Below are 27,237 nucleotides of genomic sequence, written 5' to 3'. Positions count from 1 at the left end.
TCTGGGGCAGAGAGTCGAACAGTGGACCTTAAGGGCGGTATCGCACTAGGATGCCAACGGGAGGCCATGGCGCAGCTGCCAGCATCTCGGCCAAACTTAATGCATTAATTTAGTAGTCATATAACGCACCTGGCATCCGTCTGGCAGCGCTTCCAACTTGGCATCGCTGCCAACCAAGATGCCAAGTTCAAATGCTACTGGCATCGCTGCCAAGGCCAAATCAACATCACATGACAGTCTGACCTGTCCATTGACGTCCGTGCGTGAATGTGCTTGTGTGTATTTCTGTTTCTTCCAAACGTGGATAATTTCGATACCGAAAGATTGATAATTGAAATTCAGTCCCGACCATCACTATGGGATTCATCTGCTATTGAATACGCAAACCGGGACTTGAAAAAAAGAAACTGGGTAGAACTTGTGGAAATATTTGGAGGAGATTTATTTACAGTAGAAAAGAAAGAATTAGCTAACAAGTGTTTCTATGGCTTTATTTGTGGGGCCGCTTTCCAATATGGCAACTTGATTTTTAAGTTTTTTTGTTTAGCAATCTATGCATCTATCTATATATCACAAATAATGTGAATTAAGAAGAAACCTGCTTTTATAATGTTTTATTAAATAAAGTTTGTTCATGTAATATTACATGTGATTTGCAAGAACTGAAATATTTCAAATTCAATAATGGTATGGACGTGCAAAGTGTGTGTATAAAGAATTTTTCTTACTTATTTATTTGTTACAGAATTGAAATTCACTCCAGGTATGTAGTTTTGATAAAGGTAAATCTCATTTTCTCAAAAGTGATAAAAGTGGACATTTCTCCTTGCTAATAGCCCTTCATTTCGTGATCTCATAATGTTGATCCATCTGTTCGCTCGACTTGCGTCGAAAGCTGGCAGCTTGTCTGGCGTCTTTTTCTGGCAGCTGGACGCCATGGCATCGCTGTTGGTGTCGCTGCCATGGCATCCTAGTGCGATACAGCCCTAAAAGTCAGAGAGTGAGTGCTAAGCACCCGGACGGCAACTTTCGGTAGATTTCTGTTGGGACACGCGTTTGCCAGCGGCACGCTGTGGAATGTGCCAAATTCTGCATCGTCAGAAGTCTGGATTGCGTCCAGTCATTTAAACTTCACTTTCGACAGCGTCCACTCACTTCTTTGCCGTCTCAGTACGTCACTTATTTTCTTTACACTTTCTAAGCATCCATAACGTGATTCTCGTGGCCTGAGGTTGCTATAATAACAGTCCTGGGTGCACGCGGTAAATTACCCCGGAGCTGGAATTGCCTTTCGTCCGGAGAAAGGGCGAGGATTTATTTATTTAAGATGATTGCAATTGATGGATTCGTGACCTCGGCACTAGAAGGCGATTAAAGTTTAGCTTCACGCTGCGACTGCATTACCCTCGCTGGAAAACACAGATGACGATTCGATTACGCGGTCTGTACGTTTCGGCGAAGAGAAATCTTGCTTTGCCGGGAATCAAACCCGGTAATAAAGCGAAAATTGATTGATCTGTGTGATTGCTTAGTTTGTCAGTCAGACAAGATTTCAGTTTCTAAGACAAATATTACCATGGACATTAGCTGTCTCGATGTTTTGTGACTGTATTTCTTCCGTAATAGTTAACTTATGCTGTCATTAGTTGCTTGATTATTTAGTTTGTCGATGTTCGTAATGAAGTGGTTATTCAGGCAAACGCTTAATTACGCCTCCGGATCCCCGGAGCATTTTATGATTGTCGATCGCGTTATACCACTCGTTATTTTTAGCGTTGTGCTCTACATTACACTTTGGTCGTTAATTACTTGGCGAAATGACCATGACACACGTTTGCTGTGACAATTGAATGCAGACATCCGAAACGAGTCATAGTGGCTGCTCGTAATCTGCTCACCGCCAATAGCAAGGCAGTAAAACCAAGAACCGTTAATTCTTGACGTAGCTTGGATCAGATGCTGTGTGACGACGTCGAAACAACTACATGAACTTGGTAGGATTTGAGGTTCTGACGGTGGTGAGTCCGAAGATGGCTGTCTTCTGGTTTGTAGCGCCGTGTAGTCTGGTAGAAGTTTAACAACGCTTCAGAGGTTCTTGCCCTGAAGATGGAGGCAGTAAAGACCTCTGAAACGTTCGTAAGCTTGTGCCAGACTACACGTCGCTACAAACCAGAAGACAGTCATCAAAGGAACGAGATGAGATGGAAATGATTTTTTGCTGTGGATTAGTCGCCTATTTTAGGGAATTTTGAAGAAAAATTTTCTGTGTGACTTAGGAAAAACGTGAAAAAAATGTTATACTGCCTGATTTCAATATTTTGGATTCTTAATGTGATTTTTTTCATCTCGTTAGACGTATGAGAGTTGAAGTAGTTGGCAGTTTGATGCATTTGGTATTTGGATTAATATTAATTTAATCTACTAATTGTAAACGTAGACGCTTAATGAAAATATTTAATTGAAATACAATAAGATAATATCACCGCATTGTTTATTTTCTTCCTGGAACTACGATGACAAAAAAGAATCATCGCTTTTTGAGTCTTGACGCAGTATAGATGTTCAGTGCTGTACCACTCTAGAATTTGTTTTAAATATTTCGCTTTGGCTTGGACCAAAGTCAGATGCGTTATTAAACGCGATATCATTGGAATAGAAACATTACTTTTCATCCAGTCGTGAAACCTCCTTTTATGGCATGAAATCCGTAATTGCCGATTGTAATTTCGACTGTGTTCGGATACACTTGTAGCTTTCACCTTGCCGTTGGGCGAGAAACACGTGACTTACAGGTTGGATGCGGTCGGAGGGTTTACCAAGCCGGATATCAGCTTCAGATACTGAAAACAGAATCGATACGTACATATATATAGTGATTTACGGGGGAACAATCCTATCAGCAGTCAAGACACTGCGTTGCTGTGGAAACGTCGATTTGAATTTGACGGAAACGCTAGTTGATGGTTTGTACAATAGGAACTGTCACTTCTATGGCATTATTTGTTATTGATTTTTCTAAACATAACGCCTGTAGTTACATCTCAAAAAATGAAATATTTGCTACCCGAACTTTTTTTTTCGAGGAACGAATATATAAAACCCAATTAAAACGTTTAATATTTTCGTCCTGGCGGGTCAGAGGTAAAGTCCCAGGGCCAAGGTCGTCTTAACGTGCTGGCTGGCCTCGCCTGTCGCGTACCTCAGCGTCTGTTATATACGATATGTGGCATTGGTGGAATACTGAATGTCAGGGTGACCTTTCTTTACCAGCTCAAACCTCAAACGGACTGACCTGGAATTGAAGCCGGGTCTTTGTCGAAGTACTACGAATTAGTGAATCACTTGTCGCCACTTCACGTCGCGTTCCTTGTCTACGGGTGGCGGATCGGACTCCACATATGAGGAGAAGTTGCGAATAAACACTCGGGGACAGCCGACAATGGGCTGCCATTAAACTTGAGTTCATAGCGTGGAAGTAAGAATATATCTTGAGTTTAAGATGGAGGTGGTTTTTACCTCAGAGACGTTGGTATATACAGTCCACGACTGTAATCTTGAGACTTGCGGGGTGAGAAGGTGGGGCGAAGGAGGAAGGAGGAGAGATAGCGTCTGCCTTTAACGCTTCGGACTTCCTGCATCCCTTGAAGTCTCAAGATTACAGTCGCGTAATATACCTACGTATCCACATGGCGTTAAAAACCAAGAAGACCTACCAGCACTGACATCTTCTTAGCCTTGAGGACCTCAGATCTTGTCCCGACTTATAGGCTGTTGCGCTATTAGGTTAGGTTACATTGGAGCAAAGCTGGTGGATCCTGAGGTGAAAGCCAATTCATCTGCGTTAAGAGTGATGCAGATGATTAATTTGAAACAATACATCAGTACGCTTTGTTAAGGATTCAATACAGATACATTCAACGTCATATTTAATAGGGCCATAGACATCTGTTTAAAAGTAAATAAATTGTATACTCACAATTTGTGAATTATTAACACGTTACTTGTTGAGTGTTATTAATTCATAATGGCCTTGTTTCGATAGTAACACGTACTTTCTGTTGATGAAGCCACTAACTATGCTAAATTACGTTACTTCAACTGATCTTATCAAACAACATATAAGGTCAGACGAGATTAGCCAATTTTCTTAAACGAAATATATCGTTCGTGTAATGGAAAAAGATAAATACTTAGCAGTGTAAAGTCTCTGCGTTGTATTTTAATGAATTACAGAAATAAATACTTTTGTTGTACAAATAAACAGTTTAATAAGTTTAAGTTAAAATGTATAATGTAAAATAAAATAAAATACATCTGCAAGGAAAGGGTTTCGAGGCATACAGAACATGGATCGCTCAAGGATAAATCAGAACTGCTGTCAATAATTTGTTAGCGTGTTGGGAATTTTAAGTTTATTCGGCTCTGATTCGTGATTATAAATATTTAAACTTTTAATAAAGTTAATGGAATACATGAAAGAGGTGACTGATTTCTGATATTGATCCTCAGGCTCTAGAAAATTCATTTCTCAAATATAAAAAAAGTTGCGTAACAGAAAATTTAATAAGAGTAAAGCTTAAAAGTACAACAGAATATCTCCTGTATATGGCAACAAATGTAATGAAATTTCAAAGCGTGAATGATGGTAATAATAACAATAAGGATATTAATAATAATTTAAAATATTAAATGTTAACTGGTGAATTTCTTGTACCAATTTTTGCTCTCAGAGTTCCTTGGCTTAAGTCACGTGTCATAAATTAGCCCCTTAATGACAAAACACGTCACAGATATTTCGAAACCGTATTGGTTTAATCTATATTTACATTAATTCCCTGTAATATTTCGTACTACTAACATATTTTGATATGTTTAAAACATTTAAACAGAAAAATACGGTAGAATTTATCAGTAGTATTTTAATTATAGATTTTATTGTAAAGATTTGTAATTTCTTGTGATTTTAGGTTCTCACGGCGACTAGTGTGAACTTGGATGACTTCAGGGACGTTTCGTCGTGTAGTACGGTAGGTAAGTTAACGAGATTTCTCTTTATTTGCAATAATATGCCAGTCACATAAACCTTCCGTCCCTAAAGTCACTTCAATATTTTTTCTCTAGTCACTCTTTCGATATCCCACTACATTTATATTCGTTAACTGAGCTACGTCTCCAGCCCATCGCAGCCGCGTAGATTTCTCTGCACTAACGATGACCTATATAAACCATTTATAGAATAATATTAAAATGATTTTTGGGAAATGTAAAGTTGTAAATGGGATTGAACTAGCTCAGGAGTGCGTCCGTTGTCGGAGTTTAGGTAACACCGGTTACTTCTAAAATGTGGCACCCTTGTGTTAACTTATAATCCGGAACAGAAATGTCTGCTGTTCGGTTGATATGAGGAATTTTACACCGTCATTCACAGGAATGTACAACAGAATTATGACGTGTCATAATGCTGTTGGAAAAAAAAAACCACTATATTTTGTGTTATGCAGATACACGGTTACATTTAAAATTATGTATTTCTTAATTAGATGCCAGCACGGTGCGCTTTTATTAATTATAATATTATATACACGATTATCTATGCATTGCTTAATCCGTTCGCTGATTATTCGTTTTTTTTTGAGTCTTGTTTAATTTAGTTTAGGTTTGTAATGCCCGGCTTTGTCGTATATTTTTTCAAGGGCATATCTGAACAAAGACTTCGCTCTCCTCCGGTCTGTTTTAGTTCCCCTTACATTTTGCGCGCATTTGGATACTCCCTCGATGAAAGGGGGTTCAAATAGAAACAGCTCCAGTGAATTTCTGTTGTTAGTGCTACACTAATAATCGATAAGATAAAGATTGCAACACTGATTATCCGTGTTTTTTTTTCGAATATTCTTGCCTCTTTTTTCTAGACACGAATAAGACAGTCTACATATTCGATAATCACTGTGCGAACAATGGCGTTTTACAGTTTCCAAGACACACGTAAATGAAATGTCCTATTGTGTAATCACTTGCAAGCCACTGTAATACACAGTCAGTGACACTTAAGTTCTGGTGGCTGCCAGCTGTGATGTGGGAGTGACGTAACATGTCAGCGACGACATCTGTGAGAGTTTTAGTAGTTACATGAAGTCCGGTGAAAGAGGCGGCCACCGGGTCCACCACGACTAATCCATTTTCCGTGTAAATGTTTATATATATTTTATTTCTTTTGGAAATCATTGTCGCTGGAACTGTGTGTCATTCTCAAGTGGTTCTGATTCCATGAATAGAAAATATAATCAGCAAGAAGTTTAATTTTCGGGCAGATACCGATAAATAAACGGAAACCTAGGAATTTATTCCGCGTCACAGCCGGTAGTCACAATAAACTACTGTAGAATACACTTAAACGTTAAGTGTACTTAGTAGTTAATAAGACGAGGAGATTAAACTTTGTAAGTGTCCTGAAATTTGTAGAACTGCTTTTGTATTAATATTATCGTTTTTGGAGTGTAATTACGATGCCAAGTAAGTGAGGTTAGGTTGCCCCCCGTCGCCTGTAGCTAGTCCAGGTGGAGACGCTGGTTCTCATCCGCATTTGACGTTGTACCACCAGTCACAGTGACTTAGAGCCTGGTTGAACACAGTTCCTTTGGGGCAGATGAAGGAATCTCGCCTGCCGTCCTTTTGACATAAATGAAACACCTGAAACACGAAAATAGTCTTTAAGAGTTGTTTGCGCCGTTTAGTCTGACACGTGTTTACAGACGTTTCAGAGGTCTTGCTGCCTCCGTCAGCAGGGGTTGAAACTTCGGTAAACTTCTGTCAGGCGCTGCATCCCAAAATGCAGGCATCTTCGGAACCTCAGATCTCACGACAGCAGTTTTGTTTGTAGGGCGGTAATACCTCAAATAACTTGACGTTCTTGAAACAGATTTTAATAAAAATTTATCAGTATTTTTAAACGATGTTTAAAGAATAGACCAGAAACGGACGGACAGACGTATAAGCTCAAGGAACGTATTATTTAAATGTGAATTTGTGAAGGGCATATGTTCACGAAGAAAATGGAAGTTGTGAGCGATATTTGACCGGAGAAACGTTTTGGCTCGGCTTCGTATCGATTGTCGACCTATCGATAAGCTTTAGTCGGACGTTGAAATAATGGACGAGGAAAACTTCAAAAGGCGGACCCCTCTATTAGGTTAGGCCAACAGCAATGAATCTTCTGTTAGTGTGTGTGTGTACGCTTCCACGAACTGAGCGTCGCAAAATATCTATTGAAGGCGTCATAAATGTGTGGTTAGCAAATTGTGTTCCGCGGAACCAAACCCTTCTGTCGTCATTTCTACATGTCCGTCCGTCTGTTTGAATTTAGCCGATGTCGTCAGTCGATTCGAAACCCTTGTTTTAGTATTGCAACACTCGGCAAGCGATTACCCTCGTCTTTACAAACGCGCGCTAATGGACGTAGCATTTAACAACTTGACAGACCAGAATGATCAGCTGTTGATTGCCTCACCACGTGGTACGCTGGTTCAGTTCCCACCACGCGATTGATTTGTGTGATTCGGAGGTGGTATTTGCATTTCTTTGCTGTGACGGATAGCTAATGGCTTGCGGGTCTATAAAACATTGTCATGGTGTAATTTTACTTTTCACAGACGATAAAATGATCCCATATATCATTCAGGAAAGAAAATCAAAGCGTGAAGTGGTCATTATTCGTGTAATTTTGGTGCTCCGTACTTCAGAATTCTCGCCACAGATCGATCAAGTACAGAACTTTCTTTCTGTTTAATCCGCTGGTCATTTATCTACTTCATGACTCGCGGGATGAGTGATTAACCCAAGACTAAGTACTGATTGAAGATTTTATTGTCTGGACGGTTCACGAATCGACTTTCTCGTTCGTTCACTGCCTAATCGGAAAGTTCGTTTGAATTTTGCTCCTTCCGTATCGTCATCCCTCAAAGGAAAAGACAGACGGAGAAAAAAGGTGATGAAAGGAGGGCGAAAGAGACTGATAAACTGAGGTAGAGACGAAGGAAAATGGGAGAGGTGGAAGGAGGTTGAGAAGGAAGATTAATAAATCGAAAGGGTGCGTGACCTCTTTTTTTGTGGGAGGTTTCTGCTACAGCGGGATGCAGATTTTGGCGAGAGGCTGGACACGAACACCGTGCCGCTTATTTACGTCTCGAAGCGTTACAGTTTTGAGGAACGTGGACGTTCCAAGGCCTTAATGCAGGCAGGTTACGTCAGTGAGGCGAGGGAGGGGGGGGACGTGCCCTCACCCGGGTCACGCTCCGATGAACTCTTGTGCGGACTTGGAATTTAATTCGCAGAACCCGGACAGGAATGGCATTAGGTCCTTGGCCAGTCGCCATGTTACCACTTATGGGTGTGAAACTTGGACCTTTCTCTCCGAGTTGGGCGTATAAACTGGAAAGATTCGCGTTGCGCAATTCTGTTCACATTTATGTGTTGTTATCTGTCTTACGAAGAACTTGAGTAAAAACTTTTTTGCGATTCTACGCTGTGATTTTTAATTTGATTTTAGTATATACTGATGATGCAACGGAAAATAATGACCACGGTGAAAAATGGGCCCTGATGATGGAGGCAGTAAGCACCTGCGAAACGACGGTCAGTTTCTAACAGAGTACCTGGTGCAACATCCCAGAAGACAGCCTTCTTCAGGATAGAATTTAAAATGTAATTCTTGCAAAAGAGGTAATAATTATAAAATATATTTAACGACGTTACGAAGTTGGTTAAGGTTTTCTCCGGGACTCCTTCTTGTACTCCTCTGCTCTGATTCTATGATTTGGCCGTTGTCTTGCGTAAACACAGACTTCAGACTCTCGTTCAAAGTTGTCGAAATATTTCCTGTTACGCGTAAAGAAACAAGACGAAGTTTCGTCCATTTTCCCACAGCTGTGAACAACATCTGGCCGTAAGGAACACAGTTCCTGATGTTTGAATGTACAATTTAAAGTTCTGTTTTGTAATCCATGAGGAACTTATATTATAAGCCCGATAACAACCCTCCTTTTACCGACGTTGTCATGTAGAAAAGAGGTTTCAAGTCACATAACACTTCAGAATAAAAGCTTTCAATTTGCTCCGAAATAAAAGCACGTTTGTTTATAATGGTTACCGATTTTAAGTCGACTAAATACCACTAATTTTCCACTATTTACAGAGTAACATCAGAATTGAGGTATAAACGTGTGGCTTAAATGCAGCTACAAGATTCCTCAGTACTGAGTCACGGGCGATTTAACAGCTACGTAAAGCATCCGTTTAAAATGGTTTAAAATGAACCGAAATTTTAAAAATTACGTTTCGAATTTTTAACTTTTACGTATTGCAATGACACGTCAGTTACTTTGATAATGAGAGTAAAACATGAAGATGGCTGTATTCTGGGTTGTTGCGCCATGTAGTCTGGTAGAAGTTTACCATCGTTTTAGAGGTCTTTGCTGACTCCATCGTCAGGGAGATTGAGAGTAAAATACTTCGAAATGTACTCGTTACGTGTTGTGTTACTTTACTGATGGCTGGGGCTATATTACACCAGCTGTTCTTCTGGGATTTATTAGGTTGAAAACATATGGAAGAAACTTTTGTGACTTCCTAGTACGTAGGGGCAGAAGGGCTTGTTACCAGGTCCATTGCTTGCCACGCGTTGTCATTTCTGAATAAATTTACGTGTTTTAGGAGCACTCTGTGCGTGAACAGCATAAATGTAGAAACGGAGTAGCGGATGGAGAATAGTTAATGAGATAGTAGAAAGTTGGAGTAGAATTTATTAAGGTAAAATAGTTTTGTCGTTTCGTACCGAAATCTCCCTGTTAGAAGAGAAGTCCAAGATCTTATTTTCGTTGAGAAATGCAGTGTTCTAGACGCAACACGTGTTGTGCCACACAGGAAGGAACACGAAGCTGTTGGAGCCATGCATTTGCATGACGAAAGTATGTTCCTAACACAATTAACAGCAGAGTGTCGTCGAAACAAGACTGTTGCCTGCAAAAACTCTAAGCTACTTCAAGATTTCAGTGGCACTGTGCACTTATAGTGTATACAAATCTGTTACTTCAAGTCTTGGAGTTGAATTTTTTGGACGGACAGACATGATGACAACAATATGTGCCTATTTGATAACATGAAGTCTCGCCAAGTGAATATCTCCTGTCACGTGACAGATCTCACCTGACATCTCGTCCGTTTGTCCGCGTACATTTTGTCCTTCTGACGAATTTCACTGCAGGCGAATCCAGTCTCTGGGATGTTGCTGTAGGAGGGGTAATCTCTCCCTTCAGTGCCCGGTATCTTGGAGCCCTCTGAGTGGTAGATTCGGGCTGGAGATTGCCTTACCAGTCGCCCATGGTTATAAAAGTGTTCGAAGAAGGCGTCCAGGTCTGTGGTCAGCGTCTGAAAGTAAATGGTTCGGTGTTTTGAACGCCTCGGGTGGACATGGTTTTTTGGGAAACCTGAGCGTAGTTGGGAGGATGATATTAAAATTGTATTTTAAAACATACGGGAACACAAGTAGTTCTCAACACGTCGTACGACACTCTTACTTACCTTGAGATGTTTCGGTCCATATGTTGAAGATGCAAAGAATTATGAATTAATAATTTCTGTGCCATAGTTTTCACTAGTTGGCATTCCGACTTCGTTGGTAATTTGTTTGTAATTGTAACCCTTAAAAGTCGATTCACAAAAGAAAATTGTAGACATGCGTGTGACTGTCTTCGTACAAAACTTCGCGTGCTTAACCCCACTGGTTAATTAATTTAAATCAGAAGCCAAATGACGGATTTCGCGATGGCTTGACGGCGTCTGAATTCCACAGAAGAAATTCCTTTGCAAGAGCTGCACATTAGGCTGTAGTGTTACACAAGATTTCATAGCCTTGTGCTAACACGCTGGTATTCTCACCTCGGATAATAGAAAGCAACGCGGTTGGGGAGATCACAGATACTTCTAGGATTCTGGCTGGAAATTCTGAAGGAAAGAGACCACTCAGAAGACCTAGACGCACATGGAAGGATTACAAAATGAATATTATGGAAATATGGTTCAGTTGGCCCAGGATAGAGACCTCACCTAATCAGTGAATGAACCAAGCCACTAGAAAAAATTTGAGGGCAAAGTGACGAACCAAATTCTGAGTAACGCAACTAACAATCAACCCGACGAACGAACATCTTACCTGCGGTGTGTAAAACGGGTAGAAATGATCCGAGAACAGTCTCTGGTGGCTCTGGAAGAAGTAGCTGTCCGTGTCCTCCACGTACAGGGGAAGGCTGCTCTCAGGCTCTGGCTTCGCCGGTAGCTCCAGTGGTGCAGGTATCGGCCGTCGGATGGTCGCCGGCCGATGACGCAGCTCGTGTTTGTACGAGCCTATGGGAGGCCGAATGACGTAGGTGGAGTCCACCGTTACCGGGTTCTGGTAGTGGTACCGCCCTTCCGGTGGTACATACCGCCCGTCGGGCGTCAGCACTAGCTTGATGACGGACATCTCAAGGTCTGAATTGTGACGCACGTTCGGGTGTTTCTCGTGGCGCCGCGCGTCCAGTAATATGCCGTCGGGAACGGAGATTCCGTCTTTGTTGAGTCTGTTGAGGGCCAGCCGGTCGGCCCGGAACGCGTCATCAGGAATCTTACCCCCGCTGTGTGGCAGCACCTGCTCTCTGAATATCTGACGCTTGCACTACGGAAAGAAAAAAAAGTTTCATTAATGGCGTGTTCCATCGAGGTTTCGCTACCAACATCGAACCAAACGAATATAGGGGGTTTTATTTTGCCCAATAGTTCGCGTCGTCGCCATGTTGGTACTTTGCTAAGTACCGAACTATTTCTGGCACACTCTGTAGACTTCATAGTAAATAATTATAGAGTCAGACAGTTTAATGATTCTCTAAATATGTGAGACGGTGGTTGAGTCATTAAATTGTACAGTGTCCAATTCCTGAGTCATATTTAATATACCGAAGTTTCGGTAGTTGATTCTGATTCGTTGTCGTGTTACTAGACGATACTGGTAGCGAGATTCGAATCTTGTTGAGGAAATAAAACACGTTTTGCACCCATACGAGCCGTACATGAACGAGGATGTATGGACGCTGTGCACAGCTTGAGGCAATATCTCGTGGTAGTGGTCACTCTGTGCCTCGTCAAACGAGGTCGCGGTGAGGAAGATTCTCAGACTTTCACCACGAGAATACAGGAGACGGGAGGGAAGCTGCTTTTTATGTAATTCGATCCTAACAAATGCGCATGACATGCTGAGTGCCCTGTAGTTCGGATCGCAGGTCACCTCAGATTTGACATAGTACCAGGTCCTTCTAAAATCCTATTTTTTCCCTTTCTGTTTTGGTGATTTGTTCACTTGTTTGAGATATGAAATTGTCATGGCGGCGAAGATGCCACCAGGAGGAGGAGACGAAGACCCAGAGTTAGAGAGACGAAAGGAATTCAGCATGAAGAGTGGAAGAAGGATAATGCAAAGTAAAAAGCTGTCCCACTATACGCCATGTAGGCGCTTGGGGGGAGTGGCGGTATAGCTCCTCTCTTCCTTGACCTCGGCACTAGATGGGGGTGAGTGGTCAGCGTCACGCCCCGGCCGGTTTTACCCCGGGAAAGGACCCCGGTACCCATTGTAGAGGAGGCTGGGTGGGTCCCAGAGCCGGTCTGGACGCAGAGGCTAGAGGAAAAATCTTCTGCCCCCTCCGTCGGGGATCGAACCCCGGTCGCCCAGTCCGTAGCCAGTCACACACATTTGTGGTTTTGTGAGTCACGGTGTGTCATGCAATATGCCGCTAGGTGCAGAAGGTTTACAATTGTAGTCAGAACACCCGAGAACTCCCCTTTTCCGATCGGCTTACTCTACTTTTAAGTGCTCATGAGTAACAGCTGTACGTAGCCTTCAGTGCAAGCGAATGTTACAGATTACACATCCGGACGTTTGCGGACAAAGTGAGAGTATTACAAATTGCATCATCCTGTATGAAAATTTCTCAACAGCCCCAGTTTATTTTCAAGATACTGCCCCCCCCCCCCACGCCTGACCCCCACGGACTTTATTTCATGTTTTAGTAATCATGGTTTAACTCCGTATACAATGAAATGTTTCATGGTGCTTTTTGATGCCAGTCGTGCTGTGGCACACAACTGCTGGTGTGGACAGCATCCGACCGTGACCATAAGAAAAACGTTTCGTGCTTTGTCCATTGGGTTCGAGATTATTTTACGTTGTGTAGGGAAAGGAACTGGAGGTTACGAAATGGATAAGTTTAGCTCAGCGGTATATCTTTTCCCGATACATTCGACCTGAATTCCGGGTCATAGGTAATGTAACAAGAAAGCATTTTATTTTTATTATTTAAGTCTCGGGTTTGGGTCTTTACTCGGACATCGGTTACCGCGACTGAGGTTTTGCGTTACCCAAAAGGAAAAAAAAATTGCTTAATAGATTGTCAGAAACTAGGTAAGTGAAAGGAACGTAGAATGGAGATAAACGAATTAGAAAGAGTTTATACTTCATTTAATATTGTTAGGGAGGATGCACCGAAGATTCCCTGGTGTCGTGACCAAGATTAAATGTCCACACGATCATCAAAAATGATGCTGAGGGGTGTTTGGTCTTGTCTGTTGTGACGGAAAGGTTTTAATTCCATGGCTTGATTTCTCACATTTCATAGGTCACATCATGGAGACGTTAGCTTTCCAGTGAGGAGTAGTTTATCCCCTTAGTATAATCCTTCCACTCACAATTTCTGTTAATCAGAATTACTTGCAGAAATATATCTATATATTATCTTTTCATAAATATGGCAGCGATAAATATTATTATGTAGAAATCTGCAACGTGATTCTTATTTTTGATATTTGTAACCATATAAAGTTCTTTGTGTGTGTGTTTACCGCGGAGAACGGTGCCATGATATATTTGCATTTTTCTCACTAGGGGCGCATTGATCGTAAACATAAACCCATTCACTTCAAAATTAAAATTCTTCCATTTACCCTACGGCTGCTTAACCGTGTGGTCACGCCTTTCACTGTTGGTTAATCACCGTGGAAACGTGACGATCCCAATCCCCGTTTCAATATTCTAAGACAATTTCTTACTCAATTAAATCTTCAGCTATACATTCATTGGTTCCCAAACTGCAGTTCGAGAACACGAAGCGAAACTAAGTGTTATTTCAGGTCCTCATGAAGTTGGCCATCTTCTGGGTCGTTGTGCCATGTAGCCTAGTAGACGTTCATAGCCCTGACGATGGACGCAGTAATCGCTTCCGAAACTGTACGACCCAACTTCCCTGAAGACTGTCATCTTCAGGCATAAATAAATGAAAGGTTATATTGTAATTAAGGAAGTAGTAGCCCTGCTGTGATAATGGTGCTTACAGGCGAGATTCCAGACGTTTTAAATGCAAAGTGGATGTAAACAAATAAGTACGTTGCCCAAGTCTGACTCCGGAAGTTCGCTTACTTTAACTTCCTCTGTTAATTAGTAGACTCATTGAGTTCCTTACTGCGTTGTTAGGTTAGGTTTCGGATTATGTAGCTGAAACAAGTGAAAGGTGAGAAGCGAAGGTTTAAAACACGCAAACTCGAGTTTCTAGAAGAAACGTGAAGTGTCTTCCAATATCCACAAACAAACGAACAAACGCTACTCTGGGAGACAGTCTTCCTCTTGTTCTGTTGCAACATTTGTTCTTCCTGCACGTAAAAAGTACGCGCATGAATATCTCCAAATGTCGCTTACGAGTGTGGATGCTGATTTTCCGTTTTCTTCAGGTCTCGGTGATATTTTTCTGAAATCGACAGGCAAATACATAAAATATTATCTTCCCATTAACACGTGGATCTCGCAAGTGGTCTCTCCCATCCAGGTTTTTCGATTACAATTTTTGTGTCCATCTCTCACTTCACCTATGCGTGTTACATGCCCGTCAATCTTGTACTACTTTTTTCGTCGCCTTAAAAAAAATTTCATGAATGTTAGACTACAGATGCTTAGTTTTTTATATGTATTTGTACCACTCTGCTATTCAAGAATTCTGCTTTTGATCTTTTCTGCAATTTTCATGTTAAAGTGCGGATGTCTTTGTGTATCTTGGCCGCTGGAGAGCATATTGTCCACCGATCACGTGATACATGAGTGAATATGGAGCAGCGATGGAATGATATTGTCAGGGGAAACCGAAGGGCTCTCATGAAACCTAAACTAACCCAAGCTAACCTAACCTAACCCAACCTAACCCAACCTAACCTAACCTAACCTAACCCAACCCAACCTAACGTAATCTAACCCAACCTAACCTAACCCAACCTAACCTAACCTAACCTAACCCAACCTAACGTAATCTAACCCAACCTAACCTAACCTAACCCAACCTAACCTAACCTAACCCAACCTAACCTAACCTAACCCAACCTAACCTAACCTAACCTAACCCAACCTAACCTAACCCAACCCAACCTAACGCAATCTAACCCAACCTAACCTAACCTAACCCAACCTAACCTAACCCAACCTAACAGACAACACAGGATCAAAGACACCGCCTAAGGACTTCAGAAGAACCTTTCCAGGACTTCTCCAGCACTTCTCTATGACTTAAAGCTTACGTAAATCCTCTAACGGGCTTCTGAGGCACTACTCTAGGACTTCTCCAGGACTTCTCCAGGACAACACCAGACCACTTGATGAACACTAGAAATTCTCCAGGACACATCCCAACCCATCGTAAAACAACACATCCCTCTCTATCCTAACCTAAGAAACTCTATCTAGGCTAATCTAAATAAACCTAACAGCAAATGCCACAGTGGACTGACCTGGGCACGAACCCACCGACATTCGATATGCATTCCTTGCCTCCCTGTCCTAGACATGCCCAGCGTATTGTAGGTTACCAGACTTTTGCATCTTGACAATGCCAGGTGGTACGCGTACTTAATGATGATTATCTTTGTGTGATATAACCCGCTTGGGCCTAGTCAGATTCATTGTTTGCTGTCAAAGTCGCAGATTTGTCAAATTATTGTTTTATATATTTTGCATTTGGTGTTTTTGAAAGCTAAATTTATCGTAGGTTTTTTTAAGGAAACAGTGAAACAATTCTGAATGCAGAAGTGTTATTTGATTCTAATACAAACCTCATTAAAATTTGTCGTCCCAGATATGTACACATCAGAACATTGTCGAATTATTTATTAAGCCGAGCAAATAACGTGCATTGTTGCGTGTAAAAATATGCCTCAAACTCGTCTGTACCGATTCTTTCTCAATTATCAACAAATAAAAAGTAGAATTTAAATCCAGACTTCAACAATGTGGCAGTGTTATTTATACTCCGCGTTGCATTGTAGCCACAGAACTTTGTAACAATCGATTTATTAATATCGACCGCATTGGAATCCACGTTAAATCAGAAAATTAAGGCAGAAAACCATAAACGTCTCAAAATGCATAACAATTGGGCCTGTGTAATCGAATTTCCTCGCATGTATCCATTTGATTTTGTTATAAAAACAATGGAATCGCGTTGTTCTCGCGTTTATACAGATTAAACGAGATGATTCTGCTGAAACGAGGTGATTGATATAGAAATATACGTCTTTTACGAATGGGCGAACTTCATGGTAGAGTTTTGTAACCGCGGCGTGAAAATGTTGAAGCATAGCTAAGTCCGCTTCATATATTTCCCACAGAACCAGGTAAAATTAAAACAGAATCAGTTTTGTAACTGAATTTGTGGTAAATTTATTATTCCAAAGTTTAGACCAGCGAGTACATGTATACTCCACGGCTGTTTATCCAAACAATATACATTGTAAAGACGATACCTCCTTGAGATTCTGGTAAAAGTCTGCGATACCAAATTTAATTAAAATCGTTCAACATACGGAAGATTTAAGATGCATTAAAGTCTGGACTTAACTACATGTAGTCTCCAAAGAGCTTTAGAACATTAACAATACAAATTGCTGTAACGATGTGAGATTTTCAGTTTATTCGTTTCTACATGTTTGTGAACCTGTTCCAGGAATTCTTACGTCAGCTTGAAGCAGCTCTTTGGAACAGGTACACTGGTTTCCAGTAACAGCAATTATCCCTGTGAAGCTCGAATGTTATCTAATAATATTTAAGAGTCCAGTCCTTTACATTAGTTAAATCATTTGGTTCATGTTATTCATCGCGTTATCTTAATTGGTTATTCTTTTGAAGATGATCTTCTGGGTTGTAGCGCCGTGTAGTCTGGTAGAAGCTTACCGACGTTTCGGAGGACCTTGCTGCCTTCCGACTCAGCCTTCGTGGAAACCTCAAACCCTACTGGTTATTCTTTTGTTAAATATGTTACGTAAAGGTCAGAGCAACAAGGTTGAAATCAATGCAATTTTTCAGACGTGAGAGGGCACTGATATCGGCCTCGTTTAATTGTCACAGAAGCCCGCAAGACTTGCGAAAAACAGTGCGTCGGACATAAATATTTGTTTCGTCTGTCTTCACATACGACTCCTGTTCCAAAACATTTTTCGCTCCGATAAATATTTAGCTTGTTGTGTTCGAGATGCTCACGCGTGCAGAAACACGTGAAAGTCTTCGTGTTAAAAGTGTCTGTCTGATTTTAACCAAAATTCGAGTGTATAAGTTTATTTTTATAAAACTAAAATATCAGATGTAATGAAAAACAGATCAGGGGCTGTCGAGTTGTTACATATTCTTTTGTCAACTGGAGCAGGGTGTTAATAACTGCCCTGATGCATGTAAATCTTTCTTTAAAAAGCCCCAATACACGTCTACCCTGAAGATTGTGACCGCAACGTTCGTTGACGTGGATCATTCCCGAACGTTTTTTTAAAAAAATTATAATGTGTAGAAGATTCTAGCACGTATTTGTTACGAATCGTATTTCGTATGAGAGAAATTTTCTAGACGAAAAAATAAATGTACCTTCGAGACATAAATTTATGGCGTTACAAGACTGACATTTCTTGTAACCCCGCGGAATATCCTGATAGTTCTCAAACAAGTTGACGAAACTTGTTTGATTTATCGCACCGAAGCCTCCACCTTCAATGACCTCTATTGTAACAGTCTCTTCAACATGAAATCGCAGAAGTGTTGCGTTGTGGGAGATTTTTCCCCTTCACGTGGATAATTTCCTCTTTCCATTCTCACCCAAGTAGCAAGCCATATATTAATCTCTCTTAAGAACCTGCTACGTTTTTCTTCCTTAATTGAATAAATTTCATCACTTTTTTGTATGCGGGAATCTACCCGGAAGGCAAAGGCGTGTAAGCTGAAGCCCCGTCGAGTAGGAGGGCGCGGCGGTGTGCGCGGAAGGGTCAGGGCGCGAGCCCGCCTGGAGCCGCCGCCGGTGCAGATCTTGGTGGTAGTAGCAAAAATCTTTGTCATGGTTACCGAAAGTAAACTTCATGCAACGAAGGGAGAAATTACGCCAAAAGAAACTCTGAGTTGAAATCGACAGAATATGATGTGAGATTCGAGGTAGTCGATGTTCGTCTTATGGGTTGTTACGTCATAGACACTTTTAGATAGATACAAAAATTTCTGAGGATGAAGTGGTAGGTTTTTTTTTTGCCGAAACGTCCTTATCTGCCTACAGGTCCACGGGACTACGGGAGGTTTTGGAATGAAGCGACAGTGGTCTTTTTTGAAAGCACTGTCTCGGCTTAAGACACGGGCGGAAACCTCGTATGAAATAGCCAAGAACTCGCCCACTTTCAACCTTGTACCTCTGGAGCGTTAGCGTTAGACAAGCCTAACCGGTTATTACATGACGATCAGAATTAAACCATCTAATGATGTTTGAGTTAAGTATCAAAAAAGGTGTAAACAGTTTCAGACCAGAATCGAGTTTCCTTTCTTGATTCAAAATGCAGCTAAATGCTCTGCTGTGTTCTGCTCATGAATTTGCCCCAGTTACTCCTCGTTTGTTTGGGGTAATTTCCCACTGGATGGGTGTGGCTTCTGTCGTGTTCAACAGCGGCGAAATGACTTTGAAGTAATGATTACCTACTGCTAGACTTCGCATATAAATATATAAGTTTCTTTGTAACAAGTTTGTGCCTAAAGGAGGGGATGGATCCGTCCGTCCAGAACATCGTAACGCATGAAATGTAGTTCATAACAACTTACTCAACCATACTGCACTGGATTTTACTGCTATCAATAAAATGAACTAGTTAAATCAATATTTAACTACATATTAAAATAAATGTTATGATCGTGGTGTGTTCTCCACAACCAATTATTCATTCCGCCTTAACTCGGGTCTTCTGGAAATTGTAATGACTTTTCCTTCCTGGCTCGATATTTTAAACTAGGAAATTATATTCACCACGTAAAGGCGAACCAGGCATTGAGCCATTACGAACATAGTAATACTTGAAGTAAACTGTTTTCTGGATATTATCCATCGTCCAAGATTAAATAAAATGAATAAAAAATCACGACGTTTCGGAGATGGTAGTCTATCTCCGGAGATATTGATTAGCTCTATCGATTGGGCCCTACAGTGTAGCTTTTACCTGAACAGAATCGGGTTTTGCTTTATATTTTTACGTCAAGAATAGATGTTTACATACGATAAATTAACTTAAGACTTCATACGAGGCGCGTCCTCAAAGTAAGTTTCCCTGGGGCCGTTTACAGAAACAAAACACAATTTCATGGAAATATTTATTGCAACAGATACAGCAAGTGTCCAGCTATTTTTCAACATATTCGCCACCGGAATTGAGACATTTGTCATACCGTGGGACCAACTTTTGAATACCTGTGTCGTAGAAGTCTGCCGCCTGGGATTGGAACCACTGTGTGACAACCATCTCCGCCTCTCTGTCATTCTCAAAACGCTGACGCTGACCGGACAGGAATTTCTTGAGGTGTAGGAAAAGATGGAAATCACTGGGAGCGAGGTCCGGGCTGTAGGGTGGATGATTAAACACCTCCCAGCTGAACTCCTGCAGGAGACTTGCTGTCCGTCGAGCCGTGTGCGGCCTAGCGTTATCACTGACCGCACTTCACAATCGGCGGGAGCTGGAATAAGAACCTCCATCTTCAACAGCTGCAACGATGCTACTGTGAGAACGCGGGAAGTACCGTTAGTGCATGCGCCATGCTACGTCATTGCTCTATCACGTACGCACAGTCGCTTCGCGCAATATAAGGTTTGCTAGCTGCGGGACGAGTGGGAAACTTACTTTGTGGACGCGCCTCGTAGATGCCTGGTATTTCATAATTTCATTTAAAACTCTTCATACTCCGATATTGTGCTATTGCCTAACCGCGCGAGACTGTCAGCTACTTTTGAATGAAACGAACTGAGAGTAATTTTCCGAATTAGATATGTACGCCACTGCCAAGTCCAAATTAATAATTTACCCTGCGGAGGCCCGTTAATCGTGTTTGTCAGATCAAACACGTTCGTAACCTTTTAAGCATTTATATCTCATCTCTTTCAGCCCTTTCGTATGGGCAGCGTTATCGCAGTGCGCTAATGAACTGTCATTTGTTATTAATTAAACACTTCAAATCATCAGGGCGAAATGGTTTTATACGCCTTTAATTACTCTCTGACTGGCTGAGTCATTTCGTAGTGTAGTCTTGTGGGTGTATACTAACGTTTTGAAGAAACGTGCTGCCTTTATCTTCAGTGTTGATTCAACAATCCAGAATATGACTGTCTGAATTCACACGCCGTAGATAATGACTGATTCAGTGGCCACTTGCAAAGTGTCTAAGAAACTTAGTTAAGTAATTGACTGATTAAACCTTCGGGTCCTACAGCCATAAATATAACAATTCAATTCATTTATGAAAGTGCTTGACAACAGCCAAGCACTAAACCAGAGTACAGGATAAAATATAATAAGTAATTAATTTATTTCAATAATAATAAAAGTAAAACAAACAAATGAAACTAAATATATAAATGTACAATATTAATAATAATAATAATAATTAGATTCATTTATTGAATCATATTTCACAAATAAATGGGCTAAATACGATACCTAAGAAATATAATTCAATTTAATAATTCTAAATAAAATAAATAATACTAAATAATAATAATAATAGTTAAATTACTTTGTTAATAATAATAAATATAAATATAATAATAGGAATTAAAGCCTGCGTACGCCTGAAGAACACATTAACTAGTTTGAACGTGGAGGTAACATTCCATATATTCGCCCTGGCATTATATAGACGTGGGCGATAAGCTATAAGCTCCAGTCACTTTTACCTCCCGTGAACAGAGACCCTGAATAAATTAGGTGGGTGGACACAGCGGCAGAACTGAACCCCCCCCCCCCCCCCCCCCCCGTTTTACCATCTTATAGTCCGTCATTCATTCCAGATCGATTTCCCCCCCGGGTTTTTATCAATGACAACAATAAGATTTCTTAAAATATCTCATTTTATTAGCGTCCGCCGAGTTTCAAAGAAGTCGAGTTACGCCAGTTTTGCGCTAAACTCGCTTGCTCTTTACATTTGTGACGTAACATCTGATTGAAGATGAGCGGAGGAAACTATCGCTGTGTCATGGTGCCTAAGGGCGGACTTTCAATAGTGGAATGCCAGTTCATGCACCTTATTGCTTTCAAGAAGCAGGAAGTTGCTGCCATATTCGAAATTTTGCCACAGTGGACTCGTTCGTCCACGAAATTCCCTCGCCGAAAGCCACGTCGTGTCCACCTTGTATCAATCAATATTCCAAAACCTTTTGTGTCCTTAGGTTTTCCCCTGACAGTGACAGACCTACGTTTACGCCCACACGTTATATAAATTGTGCAAGAATATCATGGCGCGTTGTACCCCCTCGTACTTTCGCTTTAATGACCTTGTACTCGCATTGCAGGGCGATAAGATGAAATCAGTACGTCAATTTAAACTTTTAACCTGGTTTATATCCTTGAAACGTTTGCTGCAATCAGAACATTGACATAGTTTGCGTCTTGTAAGAAGACAGAACAATTGGCTCACTTCGTACATGTGTACGTTGAAAATAAATCTCTCTTAACTTTACCATTCGATCATATTGTATGTCATTATCTGGGCTAGAGAATTGTATAGACAACCAGCAGAGTGACGTCATGACTTCAGCTATGCCCTTCGAAGCCGGAACCCATGTAAATAATATTTAAATATCCAGTTCTTACCTCAAAGAAAACACAGCGCGTCTCCAAGGCGATTACTTGGTTATTGCTGTTGAAATTAATCAATGGATGGATTAAATTTCGTAGTTTTTTAAGGAGGTGATTTTGATAAAATACAGTCTGTTTTTGCCTTATATTATTTGATTCAGAAAAGAAAGATGTCTTATTATGTTTCCCCCGCCATATTCTTTACGTGTTAATCCCCACATTATAAGTTGTCACAGGATGTAAAAAATTTAAATCAGAGGAAGAGGTGTGTCTATACTGCTCCGCGAAATTATTGAACTTTTTTTATAGGCCACTTTTAATAATAAAAAATTAAAATTAACCAGATGGCCTCCACACGAAATCAACATTCACAGTTCCGTCTGAATTTATCGACGGAATAAATGTATGTGACGAGTGTTGTGGAGATATAAATCACGGATAAAGTTTCTTTTCTTCTCTACCTTCCGTTAAAAACCACATTTGAGGTCACTCACTTGCAATTAACATAATTTTGCACAGTTCTTAAGAAACTAATAGTAGACTCAGCTGGTCAAATTTTTTTTATGAAGTCCAAATATTCATTACCATATTCGCTAGCAGTTTCTAGTTTTGAGTCAGATGAATCCAATCCACATCCTTCAACCCTAATTCCATGAGATTAATTTTAATACTATCTTCCCATCTGTACTTAGGTCGTCTGTGATCTCTACCATTTCCAACCAAAATTGTGTACGCATTTCTTATATCCCAATGTGCGTTACACCTGTTGCGTCCTTAATTAATTTGAATTGTTCATGAAGACGTCGGCATTTATTTACCTCTTTGCATTACAGTGGTTGCCGTCTGATCAATATTCAGCAACTCAGCACTTCGCCCACAGAGTGTATTACGTATTGCGTTTGGTTCTGACAATATGCATACGCTTTCTTTAAAATTTAAAGGATTAATTCTTGTAATGGAGATTTTTTTTTTAAATTAGGAACCGAAATTATAACATTAATTTTCCCCGCCCCCTCAAAGGGTCACGCCAAAAGTTCAGAATTTCTTGTGTTCAGATGTTAAATTGTCTCGCTTTAACAAGTACAAGACGACAAACAAACAGAAATGTTTAAGGAGCAGTAGCAGTGTCACGCGCCACATAACTAATTAATTTGCTGCTCTATTATAGCGCTGAAGCAGTACACCGGGTGTTTCGGTCCGCCACGCTCAGGGATGCTGTTAGATGTTCGCGGAAAAAAAAAACACTCGCGTCTTACGTAAAGTTATTGTAAACTTGAAATTCTTAATAGCATTCGATGTACACGTGTTGAAGTAAACTATTAATGGAATATAAAAACATGATCGGAAACCCCAATGAAATTTTTGATCTTAGAGTAGTGAAATCGGTTGCCACAAAACGGGGCTCTGTAAATTGAATTCTGGTGGTGTAGCCATTTTTTTTATCTCGTGCTGATTAATTTCTAATAGCTGATGCTCACACGCAGATTAGACGTCACTGAAGTATAACGAGGAATATGAGTGTAATAAACCAAGTTAATCGTCAGTCAGGATAGCCAGTAACCACGACGAGGGTACATCTAAATACAAATCCTAAACCTGGGTTTTATACTTTCAGTTTGGTGAAGTTTCTCCTTGGTACTGAGGAAATCCAAGAATTATACTGGGTGGCTGGAGAGACGCAATGCTGAGTAATTACGTAAGAGCTGGACCGGTTCTTTGTGCTGTTCACATAGCAGGTACTTAACCATCACCCGGAAACTGAGGGTTTGTTTTCAGCAGAAATCGAAACATGCGATCGATTAGTTATTAGAAAGAAGTTAGGACATTTTCGCTTGGAGCAGCGTTCTCTGGCGTTCTTGCATCTGAATTTGCAGTTCGTGAACAGCGAACAGGCCCGGGGGGGAGGATGTACAAAGTCCTCCCGCGACTCGAAAATACGTAGAAATTTTTTTTAGTCGGAAAACTTCAAACGAAGAGACAATATTTTTGTAAATCTGGGAATAGGACGCAGGGTAATGTTAAAACCTAATTTAAATAAATATGGTGAGCTGAATTCATACAGTGTAAGGCTCATGGCAGACTCTTGTGAACACGATAAAAGGTAGCAGACGGATTGAGATTTCAGATGTTACAATTGAAATGCAAATCTAGCCGGAGTAAATTTTCTGTTAGTTACCGCTATATGTAAATCTGCCTCGGGGAATCCCAAAATCGTTTCCAGTGGGTGCCACAGGCGCTTTCTTTGGAGCGGAAAAAACATGAAGGTGATAACCTAACCTGAAATTAATGTCCAGGCCTTGAATGCACAGAGAGGTATCTCCGTGTAAAAATAATGTGTATGTTAGCACAGCCGATAATTATTTACCTTTGCTGAAGACCTTGTGTTATTCTCATCTCGCTTGCCTTGCCTCTGAGAGAACTGAACTACATTTTGATTAAATCTGGTATGTATGGAGGGTGTCGTCACTAAATATAATTGAGCTAATTTCATTTTAGCCCTAGTCATAAAATTTAAAGGAACTGTAAAAAAAACTGTTTATCGTACAAAAAAATTATTCATGTCTTGAATGTTTAACAGAACACGGAGAAAAAAATAATTTCTGATGTCTGTTTTTGAATACCCTTGCTCCATTAAGACCGTAAACGTTACAGAACATCCCCTAAATCCTTCTAAAATAGATTTTACTAGACAGCGTTCCTAGTTTTGCGTAGGACAAACTAGTTCAGGTATTTCCGGTAACATATAAAATCTGAGGAAATTTGGAAAAAAGAAAAATGTACAGAACTTGATTAGATTACACGTTCTGACACTTTTTCTATGCATGTGGTATGATTTATTACCTTTTCGATGTTATCCTGCGTGCCTGCCGAAACAAATGCTAGCAGACACACTAGCGTCACGAGTGTTGAGACGCTGTACCTCTTAACACACGGCACTGTCATGTCGGCTGCCCGTGAACTGGACTCACCGTGATAGATGAAGACACTGCCTTCAGAAGGCAGGCCGGCAGGCAGGAGAGACCTCAGCTGAGTCGGATACGATGCGGGTGGAGGGGTACCCCCAAACACTTTCACCCATTCACACACTTCAGGGGAAATGCCCTCACGGAGAGCGGTGTGGCACTTTTGTTGAGCAAATTCTTCGTTTGTTACAAGGTCTTACGAAACATCGGGGATAAGTTGGTCATTGCCAGTAATGGGAGCAGGTGTTGGACCTCGCAGGCCCCGGATGTACCACGAGCTGAGGACCTTCGGCACTCAGCTCCACTGCTGCATTTCGCCTTGAAGGGCCGATGACTGTACTTACCCCCAGGCTTGCCGAGACGCCCAATGAATTGGTGGGAAACTGTAAGGAGTGTCTGCAAGCATCGGTGTTTTGTCCCAGCTTAAAAACATTTTGTTGTTGTCAGAATTAAGGATTAGAGGCAAAATAACAAATTAATCAACCTTTATAGGTTTAATGGTAAATTGCCCGTAAAGAATTACGGGGAAATCTAAGGCAGTAAACACAGATGATCGTAAATATTATCTAATAAGGCCCAAAATCTATTAACCCTTTGAAGCCGAAGATCGTCTGAATATTATTTATGAATTCAGTCCGTACCGCGAAGAAAACACTACACCTCACCATTACGAAAATCAGCTGGTTAACCCTTTGAAGCCGAAGCTCGTCTTCATAATATTTACGAATCCAGACCGTACCGCGAAGAAAACACTTCACTTAACCATTAGAAGTTGAATCAGGCGGTACCACATAAGATTTAACAAAAGAACATCCCGGTCAAAGCCTTAACAGCATCCAATAACCCCGAACGTAACACATCATCGTCAGACCCCTTTAAAATTTACAAAGTTGTCGCTGGTGCTTAACTAAGCATCACGCCATGCAGACGTATGGGGGGAGTGGAGGTACAACTCGTTACCGCTGGAGACAAAGAGTATGTAGTCATATTTTATCAACTTTTAATTGAAATTTAATGTTGTAGCCCCTTAAAATCCCATTGGTTACTATGTTTTCCATATGATTCTCAGAATAAACAGTGTTAACCAGCTGAGCATTGTCATGGAGACGTGTATGGTTCTCTTTGAGGTACGTGCCGAATTTTTTAAGTAGTGTTTAGCCCACGGTCTGGCGTGTTGGGAGCTTAGGTTGCTTAATTGTTCTAAACTGTAATATATTTCAGATAATTATTGTTGTTTAGTTGATTTAATAGGCTTGTAATTCCCGACCAGCCATTTCGTAATGAATTGCAGTCGATTTATTCGTCTGGCTTTACGCTGTTTTGCGAAACTGTTGTTCCCAGCATTACCACGATAATTTCTGTCTGTGTGATAAGTAAGGAAAAATCTTTTTATAATTGACTTCTTTGGACTAGAAGTTACGTTTTCTTGTGACTTGCCCTTAAATTATGACACTGCTTCTCAAAGTGTGGGAATTTCCATTATGAAAGTACTTCAGCTCCATGTAGGTTACAACCGTGTACCTAAAACGCTCACATGTAATAATACAATTCAATTTAAAGATTGCGTGCAGAAAGGGCGTGTGTCGCAACTGAAAGGACACTCCCATGTTCCTGATAATTTATAAAATTACGCTAGAAAGTCCGGTTGCAAACAGATTTAATCTTTTTACGAACATCGATATCGATTATAACACAAATTTGTCGAAAAATAAAAATGTTTCATGTGTTTGTTGAACTAAGTGACATAACTTAAGTGCCGTGTTTGTAAAGCTATTATTTTGCCTGTCGTTTTGTATAGGTGTGATTCTTGGTCTCTTACATTAAAGGAGGAATAAACTGAGAGTGTTTTGGGCCCATGGAACTGAGGAGAATATTTTGAGCCGACAGAAACAAGGTTGTAAAAGTTTACTCTTTTGAGCACACTGAAATTCCAAGGGAGTTTTCTTCCCGCCATATCACGCGTAGTGACGTCAGCAGGGTTACCAACGGAATGAAAAATGCAAGAAAGGTATCCAAGGTCATTATTGAAACAATATAATGAACATGGACCCATGAGGCATTCTTTGGTTACATTAAAGAATAAAAA

General features: G+C 40.7%; 1 protein-coding gene across 1 annotated transcript; it reads right to left on the bottom strand.

Annotated features, from left to right (window-relative positions):
* Positions 1-4,397: 4,397 nt before the first annotated feature.
* LOC110826673 (uncharacterized) lies at positions 4,398-25,311 on the bottom strand. Its single transcript, XM_087357632.1, has 4 exons — positions 25,030-25,311; positions 11,204-11,704; positions 10,198-10,419; positions 4,398-6,687 (listed from the first exon to the last, which is right to left on the bottom strand). Exons 1-4 carry the CDS (start codon positions 25,129-25,131, stop codon positions 6,571-6,573), a joined length of 942 nt encoding a protein of 313 aa, XP_087213758.1. The 5' UTR covers positions 25,132-25,311; the 3' UTR covers positions 4,398-6,570.
* Positions 25,312-27,237: the final 1,926 nt, after the last annotated feature.

The sequence above is a fragment of the Zootermopsis nevadensis genome, unplaced genomic scaffold (genome assembly GCF_977971745.1).
Source record: "Zootermopsis nevadensis isolate Lab colony 2312 unplaced genomic scaffold, Znev_1.0 Znev_ptg000028l, whole genome shotgun sequence".
NCBI classification, from domain to species: domain Eukaryota; kingdom Metazoa; phylum Arthropoda; class Insecta; order Blattodea; family Termopsidae; genus Zootermopsis; species Zootermopsis nevadensis.
The sequence above is the reverse complement of the archived record's forward strand: the minus strand, read 5'-3'. Positions and strand labels throughout refer to the sequence as shown.